The sequence below is a fragment of the Nerophis ophidion genome, linkage group LG19, assembly GCF_033978795.1.
Source record: "Nerophis ophidion isolate RoL-2023_Sa linkage group LG19, RoL_Noph_v1.0, whole genome shotgun sequence".
In the NCBI taxonomy this organism is placed as follows: Eukaryota; Metazoa; Chordata; class Actinopteri; order Syngnathiformes; family Syngnathidae; genus Nerophis; species Nerophis ophidion.
In genome coordinates, this window is record NC_084629.1 from 4,446,959 (window position 1) to 4,471,954 (window position 24,996).

The following is a 24,996-nucleotide window of genomic DNA, read 5'->3' on the forward strand; positions in this document are numbered from 1 at the left end:
TCAATCAATCAATCAATGTTTACTTATATAGCCCTAAATCACTAGTGTCTCAAAGGGCTGCACAAACAACAACACAAACCACTACGACATCCTCGGTAGGCCCACATAAGGGCAAGGAAAACTTGTGAATTGCATGTTTTATTTTGAAAAGTAACTCCTCCTTTTTCAGATTGTTTCCACCTGTTTCCTATTACCCTCATGTGTCATATAAGCCCACGCCTCCCCTTGTTCTGTTGCCAGATTGTCTCGAGTTGTCGTGCCCGTCTCGCTTCCATGTCCGTGTCCATGCCTTGCCTCGTCCCACGCTTATTTTACTGGATCCTGAATTCCCACGCTGCTATTTTGAGTTTGACTTTTCTCCTCCTCAGTAGAGTGAATTTTGTTATTTAGTTTTTTCAACCGAAGTGGAGAGTTGTTGTTTTTTTCCCCTACAATTCTTTCTTTCCTCCAATTTTTTTTGGAGTGATTTTTTTGTTAACCATTATTAGATTAAGATTAAGTGTAGACATTTTAATAGTCATTGTTTTCTCTTCCTCCTGTTGGAGCGTTTTATGTTATGAAGTTTCATAGAAGATACGGCGCAAATTATAGTTTGTCTTTGGTTTTGTATTTTCCTCCTTTTAGGAGGGATTCTCGGTTATTCCCTTTTTTTGGAACGTTTTTCGCCGACAGTTTTTGTTATTTGGGGATATTGTACAAACCCCGTTTCCATATGTGTTGGGAAATTGCAGTAAATGTAAATATAAACAGAATACAATGATTTGAAAATCATTTTCAACCCATATTCAGTTGAATATGCTACAAAGACAACATATTTGATGTTCAAACTGATAAAAAAAAAATGTTTTTGTAAATAATCATTAACTTTAGAATTTGATGCCAGCAACACATGACAAAGAAGTTGGGAAAGGTGCCAATAAATACTGATAAAGTTGAGGAATGCTCATCAAACACTTATTTGGAACATCCCACAGGTGTGCAGGCTAATTGGGAACAGGTGGGTGCCATGATTGGGTATAAAAACAGCTTCCCAAAAAAATGCTCAGTCTTTCACAAGAAAGGATGGGGCGTGGTACACCCCTTTGTCCACAACTGCGTGAGCAAATAGTCAAACAGTTTAAGAACAACGTTTCTCAAAGTGCAATTGCAAGAAATTTAGGGATTTCAACATCTACGGTCCATAATATCATCAAAAGGTTCAGGGAGTCTGGGGAAATCACTCCACGTAAGCGGCATGGCCGGAAACCAACATTGAATGACCGTGACTTTCGATCCCTCAGACGGCACTGTATCAAAAACCGACATCAATCTCTAAAGGATATCACCACATGGGCTCACGAAAACCTCATAAAACCACTGTCACTAAATACAGTTTGTCGCTACATCTGTAAGTGCAAGTTTAAGCTCTACTATGCAAAGCGAAAGCCATTTATCAACAACATCCAGAAACGCCGCCGGCTTCTCGGGGCCTGAAATCATCTAAAATGGACTGATGCAAAGTGGAAAAGTGTTCTGTGGTCTGACGAGTCCACATTTCAAATTGTTTTTGGAATTATTCGACATCGTGTCATCCGGACCAAAGGGGAAGCGAACCATCCAGACTGTTATCGACTCAAAGTTCAAAGGCCAGCATCTGTGATGGTATGGGGGTGCTTTAGTGCCCAAGGCATGGGTAACTTACACATCTGTGAAGGCACCATTAATGCTGAAAGGTACATACAGGTTTTGAAACGACATATGCTGCCATCTAAGGGTACGCCTTTTTCATGGACGCCCCTGCTTATTTCAGCAAGACAATGCCAAGCCACATTCAGCACGTGTTACAACAGCGTGGCTTCGTAAAAAAAGAGTGCGGCTACTTTCCTGGCCCGCCCGCAGTCCAGACCTGTCTCACATCGAAAATGTGTGGCGCATTATGAAGCGTAAAATACGACAGCGGAGACCCCGGACTGTTGAACGACTGAAGCTCTACATAAAACAAGAATGGGAAAGAATTCCACTTTCAAAGCTTCAACATTTAGTTTCCTCAGTTCCCAAATGTTTGAGTGTTGTTAAAAGAAAAGGTGATTTAACACAGTGGTGAACATGCCCTTTCCCAACTACTTTGGCACGTGTTGCAGCCATGAAATTCTAAAGTTAATGATTATTTGCAAAAAATGTTTATCAGTTTAAACATCAAATATTTTGTCTTTGTAGCATATTCAATTGAATATGGGTTGAAAATGATTTGCAAATCATTGTATTCTGTTTATATTTACATCTAACACAATTTCCCAACTCATATGGAAACGGGGTTTGTATTACTAAGACTCTGGAGGAGAAAGAGCTGTCAAAATAAAAGCCCTACTAAGTATCCCTACTCTGCATCTGAGTTCATTCCTCTGTCCACGTCTGACGCATTTTTACCAGATTATGTATCTACTATTAGGATGCAAATATTCTGGTTCGATTCTCGCATGCTGACAGTCTGCACCTGACATTTGTTTCGTCGTCTGAGCCCAACAAACAAACAAGCGTGCAAAGTCCACGGTGTTTGGGATCAGGGCGTAGCAGGGATAAGCAAGCCAGAACATTTGGCTCCCAGGTGGTCGAGTCAGCTGTTTTAGCTCAGATTCTGCCCCTGTTCCAACAGTTTCATGTTGCAGGTCAGGAGTGCGGTCTTCATGAAATAAGGACAGAGTGTATATACAAACCCTGCTTCCATATGAGTTGGGGAATTGTGTTAGAGGTAAATATAAACAGAATACAATGATTTGCAAATCCTTTTCAACCCATATTCAGTTGAATGTACTACAAAGACAACATATTTGATGTTCAAACTCATAATTATTATTTTTTTTTGCAAATAATAATTAACTTAAAATTTCATGGCTGCAACACGTGCCAAAGTAGTTGGGAAAGGGCATGTTCACCACTGTGTTACATCACCTTTTCTTTTAACAACACTCAATAAACGTTTGGGAACTGAGGGAACTAATTGTTGAAGCTTTGAACGTGCAATTCTTTCCCATTCTTGTTTTATGTAGAGCTTCAGTCGTTCAACAGTCCGGGGTCTCCGCTGTCGTATTTTACGCTTCATAATGCGCCACACATTTTCCATGGGAGACAGGTCTGGACTGCAGTCGGACCAGGAAAGTACCCGCACTCTTTTTTTATGAAGCCACGCTGTTGTAACACATACTGAATGTGGCTTGGCATTGTCTTGCTGAAATAAGCAGGGGCGTCCATGAAAAAGACGGCGCTTATATGGCAGCATATGTTGTTCCGAAACCTGTATGTACCTTTTTAGCATTAATGGTGCCTTCACAGATGTGTAAGTTACCCATGCCTTGGGCACTAATGCACCCCCATACCATCACAGATGCTGGCTTTTCAACTTTGCGTCGATAACAGTCTGGATGGTTTGCTTCCCCTTTGGTCCGGATGACACGAAATGGAATATTTCCAAAAACAATTTGAAATGTGGACTCGTCAGCCCACAGAACACTTTTCCACTTTGCATCAGTCCATCTTAGATGATCTCGGGCCCAGAGAAGCCGGCGGCGTTTCTGGATGTTGTTGATAAATGTCTTTCGCTTTGCATAGTAGAGCTTTACCTTGCACTTACAGATGTAGCGACAAACTGTATTTAGTGACAGTGGTTTTCTGAAGTGTTCCTGAGCCCATGTGGTGATATCTTTTAGAGATTGATGTCGGTTTTTAATACAGTGCCATCTGAGGGATCGAAGGTCACGGTTATTCAATGTTGGTTTCCGGCCATGCCGCTTACGTGGAGTGATTTCTCCAGATTCTCTGAACCTTTTGATGATATTACACAATTTATTACACAATTTCCCAACTCATATGGAAACGGGGGTTGTAGTATAAGTTGTCGGAGGGATGGAATTGAACGGGATTTCGCTTTTGACTCAACACCTCTTAACTTGAGCAAAATAGCTTTATTTTGGCTATATTTGAAAAAAAGTAACATGTTTTAGTTTTTTTTACAGTGAAAGACAAATAGGTTCAAGATGTAGAGGTTACACCCAAAAAGCGTGTAACAGACGCACTTTCCTTTTAACAGCACAGTGGAACCCGTTTAGGTCATCAAGTCCTGGTCCAGCGTCTAATTCTAGAACCAGCATGTTAAGGCAGCATCAAACTTTATTCCTATAAAAGAAATATATACCAGGTTAAGTAAATCGGCATATACATTTGGCAGTCGCCTTAACTGACGTAATAACTTAGGGGAGCGGCACCACACTGTGTATGGACGGACACGTTGAGCTGCTTTTTGCTTTTCAGCCAGACAGACCAGACCAAAAATAAATACTATCATTCAAAGGGGTTCGGTTTTTGTGATGGCCATTAAAAGCCATTCATTGGCCATGTCTCTCTCCAGTGGTCTGCCCTAAGGCCGGTCCAGTTCTTAAAGCATCCGCTTGTCAGGTTCAAACACTGATGACATCTCTTAATCAGACAAGAAGCAAGGAACCATGCAGAGACAGAGTTAATTTTAGCTCATGAGGAGAACGCATGGAGATGCACACTTAGTCAAAGTCTCCCCTACGCTCTATGGCAGTGGTTCTCAAATGAGGTTACGCGTACCCCTGGGGGTACTTGAAGGTATGCCATGGGGTACGTGAGATTTTTTTTAAAATAGCAGCAGTTCAAAAATCCTTTTTAAATATATTTATTTAATAATTCTTCAACAAAATGTGAATGTAAGTTCATAAACTGTGAAAAAGAAATACAACAATGCAATTTTCAGTGTTGACAGCTAGAATTTTTGTGGACACGTTCCATAAATATTGATGTTTTGTGAATAAATCTTTAGAATGAAGTTCATGAATCCAGATGGATCTCTATTACAATCCCCAAAGAGGGCACATCAAGTTGATGATTGTGTAGAAATCTTTATTTATAATTGAATCACTTGTTTATTTTTCAACAAGTTTTTTTTAGGTATTTTTATATCTATTTTTCTATATACTTCAAGAAAGACCACTACAAATACAATATTTTGCACTGTTATACAATTTAATAAATCACAACCTGATGACATAGTGCTGTATTTTACTTCTTTATCTCTTTTTTTCAACCAGAAATGCTTTGCATCGATTAGGAGGTACTTGAATTAAAAAAATGTTCAAAGGGGGTACATCACTGAAAAAAGGTTGAGAACCACTACTCTAAGGTACAGCTCCCGAGTCCCTCTATTTATTCAGGAGTTTCCGATTTAGCTCATGAGGAGAACGAATGGAGCTGCACACTTAGTCACAATGTCCTACGCTCTAAGTTAGAGCTCCCGCGTCCCTCTATTTATTCAGGAGTTTCCAATTTAGCTCATGAGGAGAACGCATGGAGCTGCACACTTAGTCACAGTTCCGCCCTACGCTCTAAGTTAGAGCTCCCGCGTCCCTCTATTTATTCAGGAGTTTCCAATTTAGCACATGAGGAATACGCATGGAGCTGCACACTTAGTCACAGTCTCGCCCTACACTCTAAGGTTCAGCTCCCGTGTCCCTCTATTTATTCAGGAGTTTCCAATTTAGCTCATGAGGAGAACGCATGGAGCTGCACATTTAGTCACAGTCTCGCCCTACGCTCTAAGTTAGAGCTCCCGCGTCCCTCTATTTATTCAGGAGTTCCCAATTAAGCTCATGAGGAGAACTCATGGAGCTGCACACTTAGTCACAATCTCGCCCTACGCGCTAAGGTTGAGCTCCCGTGTCCCTCTATTTATTCAGGAGTTTTCAATTTAGCTCATGAGGAGAATGCATGGAGCTGCACACTTTGTCACAGTTTCGCCCTACGCTCTAAGTTACAGCGCCCACGTCCCTCTATTTATTCAGGGGTTTTCAATTTAGCTCATGAGGAGAACGAATGGAGCTGCACACTTAGTCACAGTTTCGCCCTACGCTCTAAGGTTCAGCTCCTGTGTCCCTCTATTTATTCAGGAGTTTCCAATTTAGCTCATGAGGGGAACGAATGGAGCTGCACACTTAGTCACAATGCCCTACGCTCTAAGTTAGAGCTCCCGCGTACCTCTATTTATTCAAGAGTTTCCAATTTAGCTCATGAGGAGAACGCATGGAGCTGCACACTTAGTCACAGTCTCGCCCTACGCTCTAAGGTTCAGCTCCTGTGTCCCTCTATTTATTCAGGAGTTTCCAATTTAGCTCATGAGGAGAACGAATGGAGCTGCACACTTAGTCACAATGCCCTACGCTCTAAGTTAGAGCTCCCGCGTCCCTCTATTTATTCAAGAGTTTCCAATTTAGTTCATGAGGAGAACGCATGGAGCTGCACACTTAGTCACAGTCTCGCCCTACGCTCTAAGGTTCAGCTCCTGTGTCCCTCTATTTATTCAGGAGTTTCCAATTTAGCTCATGAGGAGAACGAATGGAGCTGCACACTTAGTCACAGTCCCGCCCTACGCTCTAAGTTAGAGCTCCCGCGTCCCTCTATTTATTCAGGAGTTTCCAATTTAGCTCATGAGGAGAACGCATGGAGCTGCACACTTAGTCACAGTCTCGCCCTACGCTCTAAGGTTCAGCTCCCGCGTCCCTCTATTTATTCAGGAGTTTCCAATTTAGCTCATGAGGAGAACGCATGGAGCTGCACATTTAGTCACAGTCTCGCCCTACGCTCTAAGTTAGAGCTCCCGCGTCCCTCTATTTATTCAGGAGTTCCCAATTAAGCTCATGAGGAGAACTCATGGATCTGCACACTTAGTCACAATCTCGCCCTACGCGCTAAGGTTCAGCTCCCGTGTCCCTCTATTTATTCAGGAGTTTTCAATTTAGCTCATGAGGAGAATGCATGGAGCTGCACACTTTGTCACAGTTTCGCCCTACGCTCTAAGTTACAGCGCCCACGTCCCTCTATTTATTCAGGAGTTTTCAATTTAGCTCATGAGGAGAACGAATGGAGGTGCACACTTAGTCACAACGCCCTACGCTCTAAGTTAGAGCTCCCGCGTCCCTCTTTTTATTCAGGAGTTTACAATTTAGCTCATGAGGAGAATGCATGGAGCTGCACACTTAGTCACAGTCTCGCCCTACGTTTTAAGTTACAGCTCCCACATCCCACTATTTATTAAGGAGTTTCCAATTTAGCTCATGAGGAGAACGCATGGAGCTGCACACTTAGTCACAGTCCCGTCCTACGCTCTAAGTTAGAGCTCCCGCGTCCCTCTATTTATTCAGGAGTTTCCAATTTAGCTCATGAGGAGAACGCATGGAGCTGCACACTTAGTCACAGTCTCGCCCTACACTCTAAGGTTCAGCTCCCGTGTCCCTCTATTTATTCAGGAGTTTCCAATTTAGCTCATGAGGAGAACGCATGGAGCTGCACACTTAGTCACAGTCTCGCCCTACGCTCTAAGTTACAGCGCCCACGTCCCTCTATTTATTCAGGAGTCCCCCAGTCAACTTCACTGAGGCCGCCTCTAAAAGGAGTGGTCACATATATCATGCAAAGCCGGCCCAGTACGCACAATACGTGACGGAATGTGCTGAGGGCTTTGTGATTTCCTTGTTTCTGCTCCGCCTATGTGCTGTCATCTTATCTTTGTTGAGGTCCTTGAAGTCCTTGGCTGTTGGTGGGCTAAAACAAAGATAACATCTGCGGCCGAGGCCACCTCTCAGACTAGACGTTTTGTCCTTGCACAGATAGAAAAATGCAGCTTCAACACAATAGCAAACGGACTTTAAGCATACTAAAGTTGCGTGATAGTAAACATATTCGATTATTCCAACACCGCTTCACTTCGCAATATGGATCACGTACTTTTTTATTTACAAAATCAGCCGATTGATGTACTGTGGCAGATACAAAGCACACAACTGCTCAGCAGACCTCAAACAAACCGGTTTGAAGTATTGTGGATTTATGGCTCAGTGCTTGCAGCTGCTGCCTTTGAACTGGTTCTGCCCCCCGGAGCTCCGCTCAGGACAGAGAACTTACTGGTCAAGCTGTCTTGACCGGAGACAAAGACTTGTGAACGTGTCCCCGAGCTGAGAGCACAGCAGTTTGTAGCTGAAAGCCATGATTTACGGACATGGTTGTCCGTCATTGATGCCTCTAAAGCAACTCAGGAAGAACTTGGCTCTCTAAGTACCACTATAATGATCAACATTAAAATACAGTAGCGTAGTAGGCCTAAGTGTTCATTAAAAACAAGCGATAAGTTATATTTACCAAGTAAATCTAATTTTTGGGCCACACAGTTGGAACAATAACACCGTGTTTAAATTTAGGAAAGTAAATCTAGTGATTCTTTGGCGTACCACGAGATCAGACCTGGGCAAAGGAAGTCCAGCATGCAGCCCGGTAAGCTTTTCAATCTGGCCCGTTGGATATTCCCAAATTATTATTTTAGCTCTTTAAGAAGGAAAGTGTAGCTGTTGGATGTTTTCTAATGACCGTAAGTCATGAACTATACTACATATTTTTGCTCTTTTGCTTGATATACTAGTTACTATGGTAACATAAATAGTTAGATGCCGACAGATATTCTTGACAGTTTGAACCGCGTCTTTTATTGCCACACACAAGTCTCGGTTGCTCTTTCACCAATATATATATTCTAGGACTTTTCAGTCCGACGTGTCCCTGCGTCCTGGCTCTGTGTGTGTGTGTCTCTCGCTCCACTCTCCTGCATGTGTCTCGCTCTGCTCTAACTCCCCATTCCAACCATGTGTCTCGGCCCGGCTGCTGCTAGTAAAGGCGACAGGTGATTAGATAACATATCCCAACTGGGCAATCTACTCACCTGGTGCCTACTTCGAGGCCGGTCCTTACACACCCCGCTCCGCAGGCAGGTCCGTGACTGCTGTTGTTGTGTGTTGTTACCGAACTGGGAGTACGTTAAAGAAACTGCCTAATTATAAACCCACATAAGAAACCAAGAACTCGCCCTCGATCATTCCACAGTTATAACGTCAATGGGCAGACACGGCTGCTGCTAGTAAAGGCGACAGGTGATTAGATAACATATCCCAAGTGGGCAATCTACTCACCTGGTGCCTACTTCGAGGCCGGTCCTTACACACCCCGCTCCGCGGGCAGGTCCGTGACTGCTGTTGTTGTGTGTTGTTACCGCGCTGGGAGGACGTTAATGAAACTGCCTAACAATAAACCCACGTAAGAAACCAAGAACTCGCCCTCGATCATTCTACAGTTATAACGTCAATGGGCAGACACGGCTGCTGCTAGTAAAGGCGACAGGTGATTAGATAACATATCCCAACTGGGCAATCTACTCACCTGGTGCCTACTTCGAAGCCGGTCCTTACACACCCCGCTCCGCGGGTAGGTCCGTGACTGCTGTTGTTGTGTGTTGTTACCGCGCTGGGAGGACGTTATTGAAACTGCCTAACAATAAACCCACATAAGAAACCAAGAACTCGCCCTCGATCATTCTACAGTTATAACGTCAATGGGCAGACACGACTGCTGCTAGTAAAGGCGACAGGTGATTAGATAACATATCCCAACTGGGCAATCTACTCACCTGGTGCCTACTTCGAGGCCGGTCCTTACACACCCCGCTCCGCGGGCAGGTCCGTGACTGCTGTTGTTGTGTGTTGTTACCGAACTGGGAGGACGTTAATGAAACTGCCTAATAATAAACCCACATAAGAAACCAAGAACTCGCCCTCCATCATTCTACAGTTGTAACGTCACTGGGCAGACACGCTGTTTATATTTTGGGAAAGCGGACGTGAAAACAGGCTGTCCTCACTCAGGTCCGCCTGAATTTCGGTAGAAAATTTGTCCCGGGAGGTTTTCGGGAGAGGCGCTGAATTTCGGGAGAGTTGGCAAGTATGGATCCAAGACACAACTTACATTTAACTAAAATTTTCGTTTCTTTGTGCACGGCAAAAGAAAAGTAGTGAGAATATCTCCATGTTAAGAAACTCGACTCGGGTTGCGCCCTGATGTCTTGTTGTTAGTACACACCTCGTGGGTGTGTGACTACCATTGGTACTTTACTTTTAACTTTTACTAATGACGGGAACATGCTCCATGCTGGCTAGTCAGGCAGATGCAGCTTCAAAGGCTGCGAACAATATTGGAATTTGGAAGGCGTCATTGTAAAAAGATCTGTTACATTATTTATGTTTCATTTCTTATGCTACAGCCCTGGCCTTTTGTTCCACCTTTTCACATTTTTTTTATTCATCACCCCGAGGGGATTCTGCAGCAATGTGAAGGATTAATATTTTCAATTAAATCCCCGGCGTGTATTTTTGTTTTATTTTGTTGCTTTTCTGCACGCACGTGGTCCGCTCACACCGAGCTATTACAAGCCCAGATTGTCATCTTGTCTCTGCAGGGTTTTCCCCCCCGGGACATAACCTCCTCCCTCTCATTTTTTATCTTGCGCGTGCTCTCTCACCGCAGGGGTGCTGTGGAACCTGTCGTCGTGCGACGCCGTCAAGATGACAATTATTCACGACGCCTTGACCAGCCTGACCAACACTGTGATCATCCCCCATTCGGGCTGGAGCAGCTCCACCTTCCAAGAGGACCACAAGCTGAAATTCCACTCATCGCTGGTGCTGAGGAATACCACAGGTTGTTTCAGGTAAGGGGGAAAGCACATGTGCGCCCCCTGGTGGACAACTTATGCGACTGCACTTGTCGTGATTAGGCCTCGTTTGCCAGATGAAGGAATCATGTTTGCAAACAGTGCACGTTTCCGGTTGGTGTCAACTAAAATGCACACGAGTGTGTAATTCCACCTGTTTGAGTTAAAAAAATATATATTTTTAAACCAGTAATTATAGTCTGCAAATAATGTGTTGTTGTTGTCTAGAGCTCGGCAGTGAAACCGTGTAATACAGGGGTGCCCACACTTTTTCTGCAGGCGAGCTACTTTTCAATTGACCAACTCGAGGGGATCTACCTCATTTATATATATCATTTATATTTATTTATTTATGAAAGAGACATTTTTGTAAACAAGTTAAATGTGTTTAATGATAATACAAGCATGTGTAACACATATAGATGTCTTTCTTTCACAAAGACAAGAATATAAGTTGGTGTATTACCTGATTCTGATGACTTGCATTGATTGGAATCAGACAGTAATGATGATAACGGCCACATTTTCAAATGGAGGAGAAAAAAAGTTGTCCTTTCTGTACAATACCACATGAAAGTGGTTGGTTTTTGGCATCTAATTCATCCAGCTTCCATACACTTTACAAGAAAAAGATTGGCGGCAAATTCCGTAGCTTGCTTGATTGACATTCACGGCACCCGAGGGTCTTGTGAGATGACGCTGGCTGCTGCCAGTTCATTATTATGAAAAAATGACCGAGAGGAAGGCGAGAAACACTTTTTATGTCAACAGACTTTCGCGCCGTCCCTTCCGTCAAAACTCTAAAGGCCGACTGCACATTTCCTATCTTCACAATAAAAGCCCTGCTTCATGCTGCCTGCGCTAACAAAATAAGAGTCTCGGAAAGCTGGCGTGCACAAGTGATGTGCACGCCAGCTTTCTGAGGGATCGCTTGTGCACGCCAGTTTTCCGAGACTCTGTATTTAGTTAGCGCAGGCGGCATGAAGCAGGGCTTTTATTGTGAAGATAGGAAATGTGCAGTCGGCCTTTAGAGTTTTGACGGAAGGTACGGCGCGAGAGTCTGTTGAAATAAAAAGTGTTTCTCGCCTTCCTCTCGGTCATATTTTCATAATAATGATCTTGCAGCAGCCAGCGTCATCTCACAAGACCCTCCGGTACCGTGAATGTCATTTAAGTGACGTCTTGGTGAAGATTGATGATCAGTAATTTTTAGGTCTATTTTTTTTAAAAGCCTGGCTGGAGATCGACTGACACACCCCCCGCGGTCGACTGGTAGCTCGCGATCGACGTAATGGGCACCCCTGGTGTAATACTTTTCCATATCATATGAGTTGGGAAATTGTGTTAGATGTAAAAACAAAGGGAATACAATGATTTGCAAATGATTTTCAACCCATATTCAGTTGAATATGCTACAAAAACAACATATTTAAAGTTCAAACTGATAAACATTTATTTTTTTGCAAATAATCACTATCTTTAGAATTTGATGCCAGCGACACGTGACAAAGAAGTCGGGAAAGGTGGCAATAAATACTGATCAAGTTGAGGAATGCTCATCAAACACTTATTTGGAACATACCACAGGTGTGCAGGCTAATTGGGAACAGGTGGGTGCCATGATTGGGTATAAAAACAGCTTCCAAAAAAAAATGCTCAGTCTTTCACAAGAAAGGATGGGGCGAGGTACACCCCTTTGTCCACAAATAGTCAAACAGTTTAAGAACAACGTTTCTAAAAGTGCAAGTGCAAGAAATTTAGGGTTTTCAACATCTACGGTCCATAATATCATCAAAAGGTTCAGAGAATCTGGAAAAATCACTCCACCTAACCAGCATGGCGGGAAACCAACATTGAATGACCGTGACTTTCGATCCCTGTATCAAAAACCGATATCAATCTCTAAACGATATCACCACATGGGCTCAGGAACACTACAGAAAACCACTGTCACTAAATACAGTTTGTCGCTACATCTGTAAGTGCAAGTTAAAGCTCTACTATGCAAAGCGAATGGCATTTATCAACAACATCCAGAAACGCCGCAGGCTTCTCTGGGCCCGAAATCATCTAAGATGGACTGATGCAAAGTGGAAAAGTGTTCTGTTTTTGTAAATATTCAACATCGTGTTATCCGGACCAAAGCGGAAGCGAACCATCCAGACTGTTATCGACGTAAAGTTCAAAAGCCAGCATCTGTGATGGTATGGGGGTGCATTAGTGCCCAAGACATGGGTAACTTACACATCTGTGAAGGCACCATTAATGCTGAAAGGTACATACAGGTTTTGGAACAACATATGCTGCCATCTAAGCGCCGTCTTTTTCATGGACGCCCCTGCTTATTTCAGCAAGGCAATGCCAAGCCACATTCAGCACGTGTTACAACAACGTGGGTTCGTAAAAAAAGAGTGCCGGTACTTTCCTGGCCTGCCTGCAGTCCAGACCTGTCTCACATGGAAAATGTGTGGCGCATTATGAAGCGTAAAATACGACAGCGGAGACCCCGGACTGTTGAAGGACTGAAGCTCTACATAAAACAAGAATGGGAAAAAAATTCCACTTTCAAAGCTTCAACAATTAGTTTCCTCAGTTCCCAAACGTTTATTGAGTGTTGTTAAAAGAAAAGGTGATGTAACACAGTGGTGAACATGCCCTTTCCCAACTACTTTGGCACGTGTTGCAGCCATGAAATTCTAAGTTAATTATTATTTGCAAAAAAATAAATAAAGTTTATGAGTTTGAACATCAAATATGTTGTCTTTGTAGCATATTCAACTGAATATGCTACAAATATCATTGTATTCCGTTTATATTTACATCTAACACAATTTCCCAACTCATATGGAAACAGGGTTTGTAGATATGGAAGTAGAATTGTCTCACATCAACTTATACATACATCAATATGATATTAATACATATGCATATATTAATAAATATACCAATGACACATACAAATAAATAAACAATTTGTATAAATAAACGCGTACTTGTAAATATGTTTTTGAGACTTGAAAATACATACAAATCAAATTCATAAATATAAAAACGTGACATACAAATAAATCAAGAATTTGTAAAAATAAACATGTATTTGTAAATATGTTATTGATATTTGAATATAAATATGCTTGATTTTGTATTTGTATTTGTATTGAATTTGCATATGCTTTTGTGTCGATGAGACATTCCTCCTACAAACCAGATGCACAAATAAATGTGTCCTACACACTCCCCTGAACAACCAGGAGAGGGCACTGCAGCCAGAGCCACATATTGCACTGTTAAAAGATCAGTATCTACATCGGGAAAAGGTCATTAAAGACCATTGATACAATGAAAGAAGCAGCTAGCACGGTCTTTCAAATGAACTGGATAAATTAGCATTAGCTAATACAACGCTAATGTTACCTAGCTCAGGCCCGTTGTGCGTTCTTGCTGTAAAGACGTGGATTCTTTTTGTGCAGAGAACTCCGGGCCTTTTGCTTATAATGCTCTGTGACCCAGACCGCTCTGGCTGCAGTGCCCTCTGCTGGTTGTTCAGAGGACTGTGTAGGTGCAGCTGGTTTGTGGGAGGAATGTCTCATCGACACAAAAGCAAAAAAGCGATCCACATATGCAAATTCTATACAAATACAAATACAAAATCAAGCATAATTATATTCAAATTTTAAAAATATATTTGCAAATACACGTTTCTCTCAAAAATATATTTACAAATAAATGTTTATTTATACAAATTCTTGATTTATTTGTACGTCAGATTTTTATATTTATAAAGGTTTTTTGTATATATTTTAAAATCTCAAAAATATATTTACAATTATGCGTTTATTCATACACATAATTTATTTATTTGTACATCACATTTGTATTTGTACATGTATTAATATATGCATACAAATTCAAGCATATTTACATTCAAATCTCAAAAATATATTACGAATACATGTTTATCTATACAAATTCTTGATTTATTTGTATGTCACATTTTTATATTTATAAATTGTATTTGCACATATTTTGGAAACTTAAAAATACATTTACAAATGTGCGTTTATTCATATAAATAATTTTACAAATACCCGTTTATTTATAAAAATTATTTATTTATTTGTATATAATATTTTTATTCGTAGACTAATATATGCATATAAGATCAAGCATATTTATATTCAAATCTCAAAAATATATTTACATATACATGTTTATTTATTCAAATTCTTGACTTATTTGTATGTCATTTTTATATTCATAAAATGTATTTGTCTATATTTTCAAATCTCACAAATATATTTACAAATATGCATTTATACACATAATTTATTTGTACATCACATGTGTTAATTAATATTTATTTGTATATCACGTGTATATTAATATATGCATACAAAATCAAGCATATTTACATTCAACTCTCAAAACATATTCAAAATACACTTTATTCATACAAATTTTTGATTTATTAGTATGTCACATGTAAATTTTATTTGTAAATATTTTCAAATCTCACAAATATATTTAAAAATGCGTGTTTATTTATACAATTTATTTATTTACTTGTATACCACATTTGTATATTTATTAATATAGTCATCCAAAATCAAGCATATTTATATTCAAATTTCAAAAATAGATTTACAAATACACGTTTATCTATACAAATTCTTGATTTATTTTTTAGTCACATTTTTATATTCATACATTTTATTTGTAAATATTAGAAAATTTCTAAAATATATTTACAAATACACTTTATTTATACAGATTCTTGATTTATTTGGATGTCACATTTTTATATTTACACATTTATTTGTATATATTGTCATATCTCCAAAATATATTTACAAATATGCGTTTATACACATTTTTTTATTTGTACATCACATGTGTATATTAATATATGCATACAAAATCAAGCATATTTACATTCAATTCTCAAAAATATATTTACAAATACACGTTTATTTATACAAATTCTTGATTTATTTGTATGTCACATTTTTACATTCATAAATTTTATTTGTATATATTTTCAAATCTCACAAATATATTTAAAAATGCGCGTTTATTTATACAAATTATTTATTTCTTTGTATACCACATTTGTACATTTATTAATGTATTCATTCAAAATCTAGCATATTTATATTTAAATCTCAAAAATAGATTTACCAATACACGTTTATTTATACATATTCTTGATTAATATTTAGTCACATTTTTATATTCACACATTTTATTTATAAATATCTCAAAAATATATTTACAAATACACATTTATATATACAAATTCTTGATTTATTTAGATGTCACATTTTAATATTCATACATTCTATTTGTATATATTTTCATATTTCAAAAATATATTTACAAATACGCGTTAATACTAAGAATGATTTTATTTGTATATCATATTTGTATTTGTATATTTATTAATACATGCAAATGTGTTAATATATAAGATGATGTGAGACAATTCTACTTCCATACATAGATGATCATGTGGAAAGACAACGTTTTTTTGTGGAGGAATGTTTCCTGTCAGACCACACAAGATGGAATACACAATAGAGGAGTGATGACACAAGTAGAACACACACGCTGCTCTGTCATGTTTACACTTCCTTACAGTGTGTGTGTGTGTGTGTGTGTGTGTGTGTGTGTGTGTGTGTGTGTGTGTGTGTGTGTGTGTGTTTGCTCTTCCAACAGGAACCTGAGCTCAGCTGGCGAGGAGGCTAGAAAACAGATGCGCACCTGTGAGGGTCTGGTTGACTCACTCCTCTACGTCATCAAAGCCTGCGTAAACACCTCAGACTTCGACAGCAAGGTACGATGCACCACTGTCGCACACTCACACACACGTGCACACACACACTCACACACACGTGCACGCATGCAAGCAGTCACACACACATGCACACTCACACACACGCACCCACACACACGCACACTTTCACACAGACATGCACACGCTCACACATACATGCACACACACATGCACACGCTCACACAAATGCACGTACACGTGCACACATGCACACAAACATGCACACGCTCACGCACACATGCACACACACATGCACACTCACACACACGCACCCACACACACGCACCCACACACACGCACACTTTCACACAGACATGCACACGCTCACACATACATGCACACACACATGCACACGCTCACACAAATGCACGTACACGTGCACACATGCACACAAACATGCACACGCTCACGCACACACGCACACACACACGCACTTTCACACAGACATGCACACGCTCACACATACATGCACACAGACATGCACACGCTCACACATACATGCACACACACATGCACACGCTCACACAAATGCACGTACACGTGCACACACTCACACACATGCTCACACACACATGCACACAAACATGCACACGCTCACGCACACATGCACACACACACGCACACTTTCACACAGACATGCACACGCTCACACATACATGCACACACACATGCACACGCTCACACAAATGCACGTACACGTGCACACACTCACACACATGCTCACACACACATGCACACAAACATGCACACGCTCACGCACACATGCACACACACACGCACACTTTCACACAGACATGCACACGCTCACACATACATGCACACACACATGCACACGCTCACACAAATGCACGTACACGTGCACACACTCACACACATGCTCACACACATGCACACGCTCACGCACACATGCACACACACACGCACACTTTCACACAGACATGCACACGCTCACACATACATGCACACAGACATGCACACGCTCACACATACATGCACACACACATGCACACGCTCACACAAATGCACGTACACGTGCACACACTCACACACATGCTCACACACACATGCACACAAACATGCACACGCTCACGCACACATGCACACACACACGCACACTTTCACACAGACATGCACACGCTCACACATACATGCACACACACATGCACACGCTCACACAAATGCACGTACACGTGCACACACTCACACACATGCTCACACACATGCACACGCTCACGCACACATGCACACACACATGCACACTTTCACACAGACATGCACACGCTCACACATACATGCACACAGACATGCACACGCTCACACATACATGCACACACACATGCACACGCTCACACAAATGCACGTACACGTGCACACACTCACACACATGCTCACACACACATGCACACAAACATGCACACGCTCACGCACACATGCACACACACGCACACTTTCACACAGACATGCACACGCTCACACATACATGCACACACACATGCACACGCTCACACAAATGCACGTACACGTGCACACACTCACACACATGCACACACTCACACACATGCTCACACACACATGCACACAAACATGCACACGCTCACGCACACATGCACACACACACGCACACTTTCACACAGACATGCACACGCTCACACATACATGCACACACACATGCACACGCTCACACAAATGCACGCACATGTGCACACATGCACACGCTCACGCACACATGCACACAGACACGCACACTTTCACACAGACATGCACACACACGCACACACTTTCACACAGACATGCACACGCTCACACATACATGCACACACACATGCACACGCTCACACAAATGCACGTACACGTGCACACACTCACACACATGAACACACTCACACACATGCTCACGCACACATGCACACAAACATGCACACGCTCACGCACACATGCACACACACACGCACACTTTCACACAGACATGCACACGCTCACACATACATGCACACACACATGCACATGCTCACACAAATGCACGTACATGTGCACACATGCACACGCTCACGCACACATGCACACAGACACGCACACTTTCACACAGACATGCACACACACATGCACACGCTCACACAAATGCACGTACACGTGCACACACTCACACACATGCACACACTCACACACATGCCCACAAACATGCACACGCTCACGCACACATGCACACACACACGCACACTTTCACACACACATGCACACGCTCACACAAATGCACGTACACGTGCACACACTCACACACACACGCACACACACATGCACACGCTCACACAAATGCACGTACACGTGCACACACTCACATGCACACGCTCACACAAATGCACGTACACGTGCACACACTCACACACATGCACGCACACATTCATACACCCATGCACACACTCAAAGACATTCACACACACATGCACACACTCAAACACATTCACACACACATGCACACACTCAAACACATTCACACACACATGCACACACTCAAACACATTCACACACACATGCACACACACACGTGCACTCACACAGGCACACGCTCACACACATGCACATGCACACTGTCACACACACATACAAACTGTACATGCACACGCCAACACACGTGCACACACATGCACTCGCTCACAAAAATGCACGCACACATGCACACACTCACGCGTGCAGGCACACACATGCACACGCTCAAACACACATGCACACAGTAACACACACATGCACACACACACGTGCACACAAACAGGCACACGCTCACACACATGCACATGCACACTGTCACACACACATGCGCACGCTCACACACATACAAACTGTACATGCACACGCTCACACACGTACACACACATGCACTCGCTCACAAAAATGCACGCACACATGCACACACTCACGCGTGCAGGCACACACACGCACACACTCAAACACACACGCACACAGTAACACAGACATGCACACACTAACGTGCACACAAACAGGCACACGCTCACACACATGCACATGCACACTGTCACACACACATGCGCACGCTCGCACACATACAAACTGTACATGCACACGCTAACACACGTGCACACACATGCACACGCTCACAAAAATGCACGCACACATGCATACACTCACGCATGCAGGCACACACATGCACACGCTCACACACCTGCACACTCATGCACAGGTCTGGACTGCAGGCGGGCCAGGAAAGTAGCCGCACTCTTTTTTTACGAAGCCACGCTGTTGTAACACATGCTGAATGTGGCTTGGCATTGTCTTGCTAAAATAAGCAGGGGCGTCCATGAAAAAAACGGTGCTTAGATGACAACATATGTTGTTCCAAAACCTGTATGTACCTTTCAGCATTAATGGTGCCTTCACAGATGTGTAAGTTACCCATGCCTTGGGCACTAATGCACCCCCATACCATCACAGATGCTGGCTTTTGAACTTTGCGTCGATAACAGTCTGGATGGTTCGCTTTCCCTTTGGTCCGGATGACATGAAACAAAAACAATTTGAAATGTGGACTCGTCGGACCACAGAACACTCTTCCACTTTGCATCAGTCCATCTTAAATGATCTCGGGCCCAGAGAAGCCGGCGGCCTTTCTGGATGTTGTTGATAAATGGCTTTCGCTTTGCATAGTAGAGCTTTAACTTGCACGTAAAGATGTAGCGACAAACTGTATTTAGTGAAAGTGGTTTTCTGAAGTGTTCCTGAGCCCATGTGGTGATATCCTTCAGAGATAGATGTCGGTTTCCGGCCATGCCGCTTACGTGGAGTGATTTCTCCAGATTCTCTGAACTTTTTGATGATATTATGGACCGTAGATGTTGAAATCCCTCAATTTCTTGCAATGGCACTTTGAGAAAGGCTGTTCTTAAACTGTTTGACTATTTGCTCACACAGTTGTGGACAAAGGGGTGTACCTCGCCCCATCCTTTCTTGTGAAAGACTGAGCATTTTTTGGGAAGCTGTTTTTGTACCCAATCACGGCACCCACCTGTTCCCAATTAGCCTGCACACCTGTGGGATGTTCCAAATAAGTGTTTGATGAGCATTCCACAACTTTATCAGTATTTATTGCCACCTTCCCCAACGTCTATGTCATGTGTTGCAGCCATTAGATTCAAAGTTAATTATTATTTGCAAAACATAAAAAACAAAACAGTTTGAGTTGGAACATCAAATACGTTGTTTTTGTAGCATATTCAACTGAATATTGTCATGATCCGTAGTCTGGATCATGTTTAGTTTAGTTATTTTCTGTTAGTTTGGACTCTCTCTGTTGTTTGTGTACCTTTTTGTGAGTGTTTGGTCACCATGGCAACATATTAATTTCACCTGCTGAGGGTTCCAGACGCACACCTGTTTTTGTTAATTACTTCCTTATTTAAGCCTGCCTTGTCCCGTCAGTCGGTCTTGGTCCCTTGTATGCGGTATGCAACTGTTTCGTTGGTAATTCTAGATTTCTTGTTACCTGATCCTGTGCTAGTGTTAGCATTAGCTTCTGTGTTTTCGCCACGTGTTTCTTTTTGTCTGTTTTTGTACCAGTGTTTTGTTATTAAATCATTCTTACCTTTTAGTTGTTGTCCGGAGTGTCTATGTTTGCGTTGGAGGAACGATCCCGCATTAAAATGCGACCCCCACGTGACAAATATGGGTTGAAAATGATTTGCAAATCATTGTATTCTGTTTATATTTACATCTAACACAATTTCCCGACTCATATGGAAACGGGGTTTGTATTTCCTCATATTTCTACACAAAAACTCAGATATGTGACACTAGCGAGCAGTAGAGAATATGAAGTGATTTTTTTGGGGTCCAGAACATGTTTTGCTTTGTGTTTCTTGCTACTTTATGTCGTATATTTTAAAGTCAAAATTAAAGACAACCTGAGTCTTTTGTTCAAGTGTGTAAATGTCACCTGTGGGCGTCATTGAGTAAGCTGCTCTTTTTTTTTTTTTCCCCGTCTCCTCCGTTCCCGCCGCCAGATAGTGGAGAACTGCATCTGCACCCTAAGGAACCTGTCTTATCGCTTGGAGCTGGAGCTGCCGCCGTCCCGACTGCTGGGGGTGCAGGAGGTGGACGGCCTCCTGGGCGGCGAGTCGCCCTGTAAAGACCTGACCTCCAGCTGCTGGGGCAAGAAGAAGAAGAAGAAGAAGAAGAAGAACTCCCAAGAAGACACTGTAAGTGTGCAGACAAAAGACATGTGGATATGTCTTTTAAATAGCCGGTGGTTGTTTCCTCAGTGGGACGGTGTGGGGCCCATCCCCGGCTTCTCCAAGTCGCCCACAGGGGCTGAGATGCTGTGGCACCCTGCTGTGGTCAAGCCTTACTTGACTCTCCTCGCCGAGAGCTCCAACCCCTCGACACTGGAGGGCGCCGCTGGGTCACTTCAGAACCTTTCCGCAGGCAACTGGAAGGTACTCAGTTGCGGTCTACACTAGGCTTGTAGGGTATACAAGTAGGAGTATGATATCGGGACAACACTAAACAACGATACCAATATTTTGGTATCGGGACAACACTAGTCACACTAAACAACACTAGTCACACTAAACAACACTATTCACACTAAACAACACTAGTCACACTAAACAACACTAGTCACACTAAACAACACTAGTCACACTAAACAACACTAGTCACACTAAACAACACTAGTCACACTAAACAACACTAGTCACACTAAACAACACTAGTCACACTAAACAACACTATTCACACTAAACAACACTAGTCACACTAAACAACACTAGTCACACTAAACAACACTAGTCACACTAAACAACACTATTCACACTAAACAACACTAGTCACACTAAACAACACTAGTCACACTAAACAACACTAGTCACACTAAACAACACTAGTCACACTAAATAACACTAGTCACACTAAACAACACTAGTCACACTAAACAACACTAGTCACACTAAACAACACTAGTCACACTAAATAACACTAGTCACACTAAACAACACTAGTCACACTAAACAACACTAGTCACACTAAACAACACTAGTCACACTAAACAACACTATTCACACTAAACAACACTATTCACACTAAACAACACTAGTCACACTAAACAACACTATTCACACTAAACAACACTAGTCACACTAAACAACACTAGTCACACTAAACAACACTAGTCACACTAAACAACACTAGTCACACTAAACAACACTAGTCACACTAAATAACACTAGTCACACTAAACAACACTAGTCACACTAAACAACACTAGTCACACTAAACAACGCTAGTCACACTAAACAACGCTAGTCACACTAAACAACACTAGTCACACTAAACAACACTAGTCACACTAAACAACACTAGTCACACTAAACAACACTAGTCACACTAAACAACACTAGTCACACTAAACAACACTAGTCACACTAAACAACACTAGTCACACTAAACAACACTAGTCACACTAAACAACACTAGTCACACTAAACAACACTAGTCACACTAAACAACACTAGTCACACTAAACAACACTAGTCACACTAAACAACACTAGTCACACTAAACAACACTAGTCACACTAAATAACACTAGTCACACTAAACAACACTAGTCACACTAAACAACACTAGTCACACTAAACAACACTAGTCACACTAAACAACGATACCAATATTCTGGTATCGGGACAACACTAGTCACACTAAACAACACTAGTCACACTAAACAACACTAGTCACACTAAACAACACTAGTCACACTAAACAACACTAGTCACACTAAACAACGATACCAATATGTTGGTATCGGGACAACACTAGTCACACTAAACAACACTAGTCACACTAAACAACGCTAGTCACACTAAACAACACTAGTCACACTAAACAACGATACCAATATTCTGGTATCGGGACAACACTAATCACACTAAACAACACTAGTCACACTAAACAACACTAGTCACACTAAACAACACTATTCACACTAAACAACACTAGTCACACTAAACAACACTAGTCACACTAAACAACACTAGTCACACTAAACAACACTAGTCACACTAAACAACACTAGTCACACTAAACAACACTAGTCACACTAAACAACACTATTCACACTAAACAACACTAGTCACACTAAACAACACTAGTCACACTAAACAACACTAGTCACACTAAACAACACTAGTCACACTAAACAACAATAGTCACACTAAACAACACTAGTCACACTAGACAACACTAGTCACACTAAACAACGCTAGTCACACTAAACAACACTAGTCACACTAAACAACACTAGTCACACTAAACAACACTAGTCACACTAGACAACACTAGTCACACTAAACAACGCTAGTCACACTAAACAACGCTAGTCACACTAAACAACACTAGTCACACTAAACAACACTAGTCACACTAAACAACACTAGTCACACTAAACAACACTAGTCACACTAGACAACACTAGTCACACTAAACAACACTAGTCACACTAAACAACACTAGTCACACTAGACAACACTAGTCACACTAAACAACACTAGTCACACTAAACAACACTAGTCACACTAAACAACACTAGTCACACTAAACAACACTAGTCACACTAAACAACACTATTCACACTAAACAACACTAGTCACACTAAACAACACTATTCACACTAAACAACACTATTCACACTAAACAACACTAGTCACACTAAACAACACTAGTCACACTAAACAACACTAGTCACACTAAACAACACTAGTCACACTAAACAACACTAGTCACACTAAACAACACTAGTCACACTAAACAACACTAGTCACACTAAATAACACTAGTCACACTAAACAACACTAGTCACACTAAACAACACTAGTCACACTAAACAACGCTAGTCACACTAAACAACACTAGTCACACTAAACAACACTAGTCACACTAAACAACACTAGTCACACTAAACAACACTAGTCACACTAAACAACACTAGTCACACTAAACAACACTAGTCACACTAAACAACACTAGTCACACTAAATAACACTAGTCACACTAAACAACACTAGTCACACTAAACAACACTAGTCACACTAAACAACACTAGTCACACTAAATAACACTAGTCACACTAAACAACACTAGTCACACTAAACAACACTAGTCACACTAAACAACACTAGTCACACTAAACAACACTATTCACACTAAACAACACTATTCACACTAAACAACACTAGTCACACTAAACAACACTATTCACACTAAACAACACTAGTCACACTAAACAACACTAGTCACACTAAACAACACTAGTCACACTAAACAACACTAGTCACACTAAACAACACTAGTCACACTAAACAACACTAGTCACACTAAACAACACTAGTCACACTAAATAACACTAGTCACACTAAACAACACTAGTCACACTAAACAACGCTAGTCACACTAAACAACACTAGTCACACTAAACAACGATACCAATATTCTGGTATCGGGACAACACTAGTCACACTAAACAACACTAGTCACACTAAACAACACTAGTCACACTAAACAACACTAGTCACACTAAACAACGA

The 24,996-nt window shown here is 41.5% G+C and overlaps 1 protein-coding gene across 8 annotated transcripts in view; it reads left to right on the plus strand.

The window, feature by feature from the left end:
* LOC133537889 (plakophilin-4-like) overlaps nucleotides 1–24,996 on the plus strand; it is a 280,220-nt gene that overhangs the window by 229,256 nt on the left and 25,968 nt on the right. For 5 of the 8 annotated variants that reach the window (XM_061879014.1, XM_061879012.1, XM_061879015.1 and 2 more), the window contains 3 exons: nucleotides 10,393–10,576; nucleotides 16,295–16,412; nucleotides 21,422–21,853. In XM_061879014.1, the coding sequence (XP_061734998.1) occupies nucleotides 10,393–10,576; nucleotides 16,295–16,412; nucleotides 21,422–21,853 (734 nt within the window). The remainder of the gene's footprint in view (nucleotides 1–10,392; nucleotides 10,577–16,294; nucleotides 16,413–21,421; nucleotides 21,854–24,996) is intronic. The other 3 variants (XM_061879018.1, XM_061879017.1, XM_061879019.1) reach the window with 1 other exon arrangement.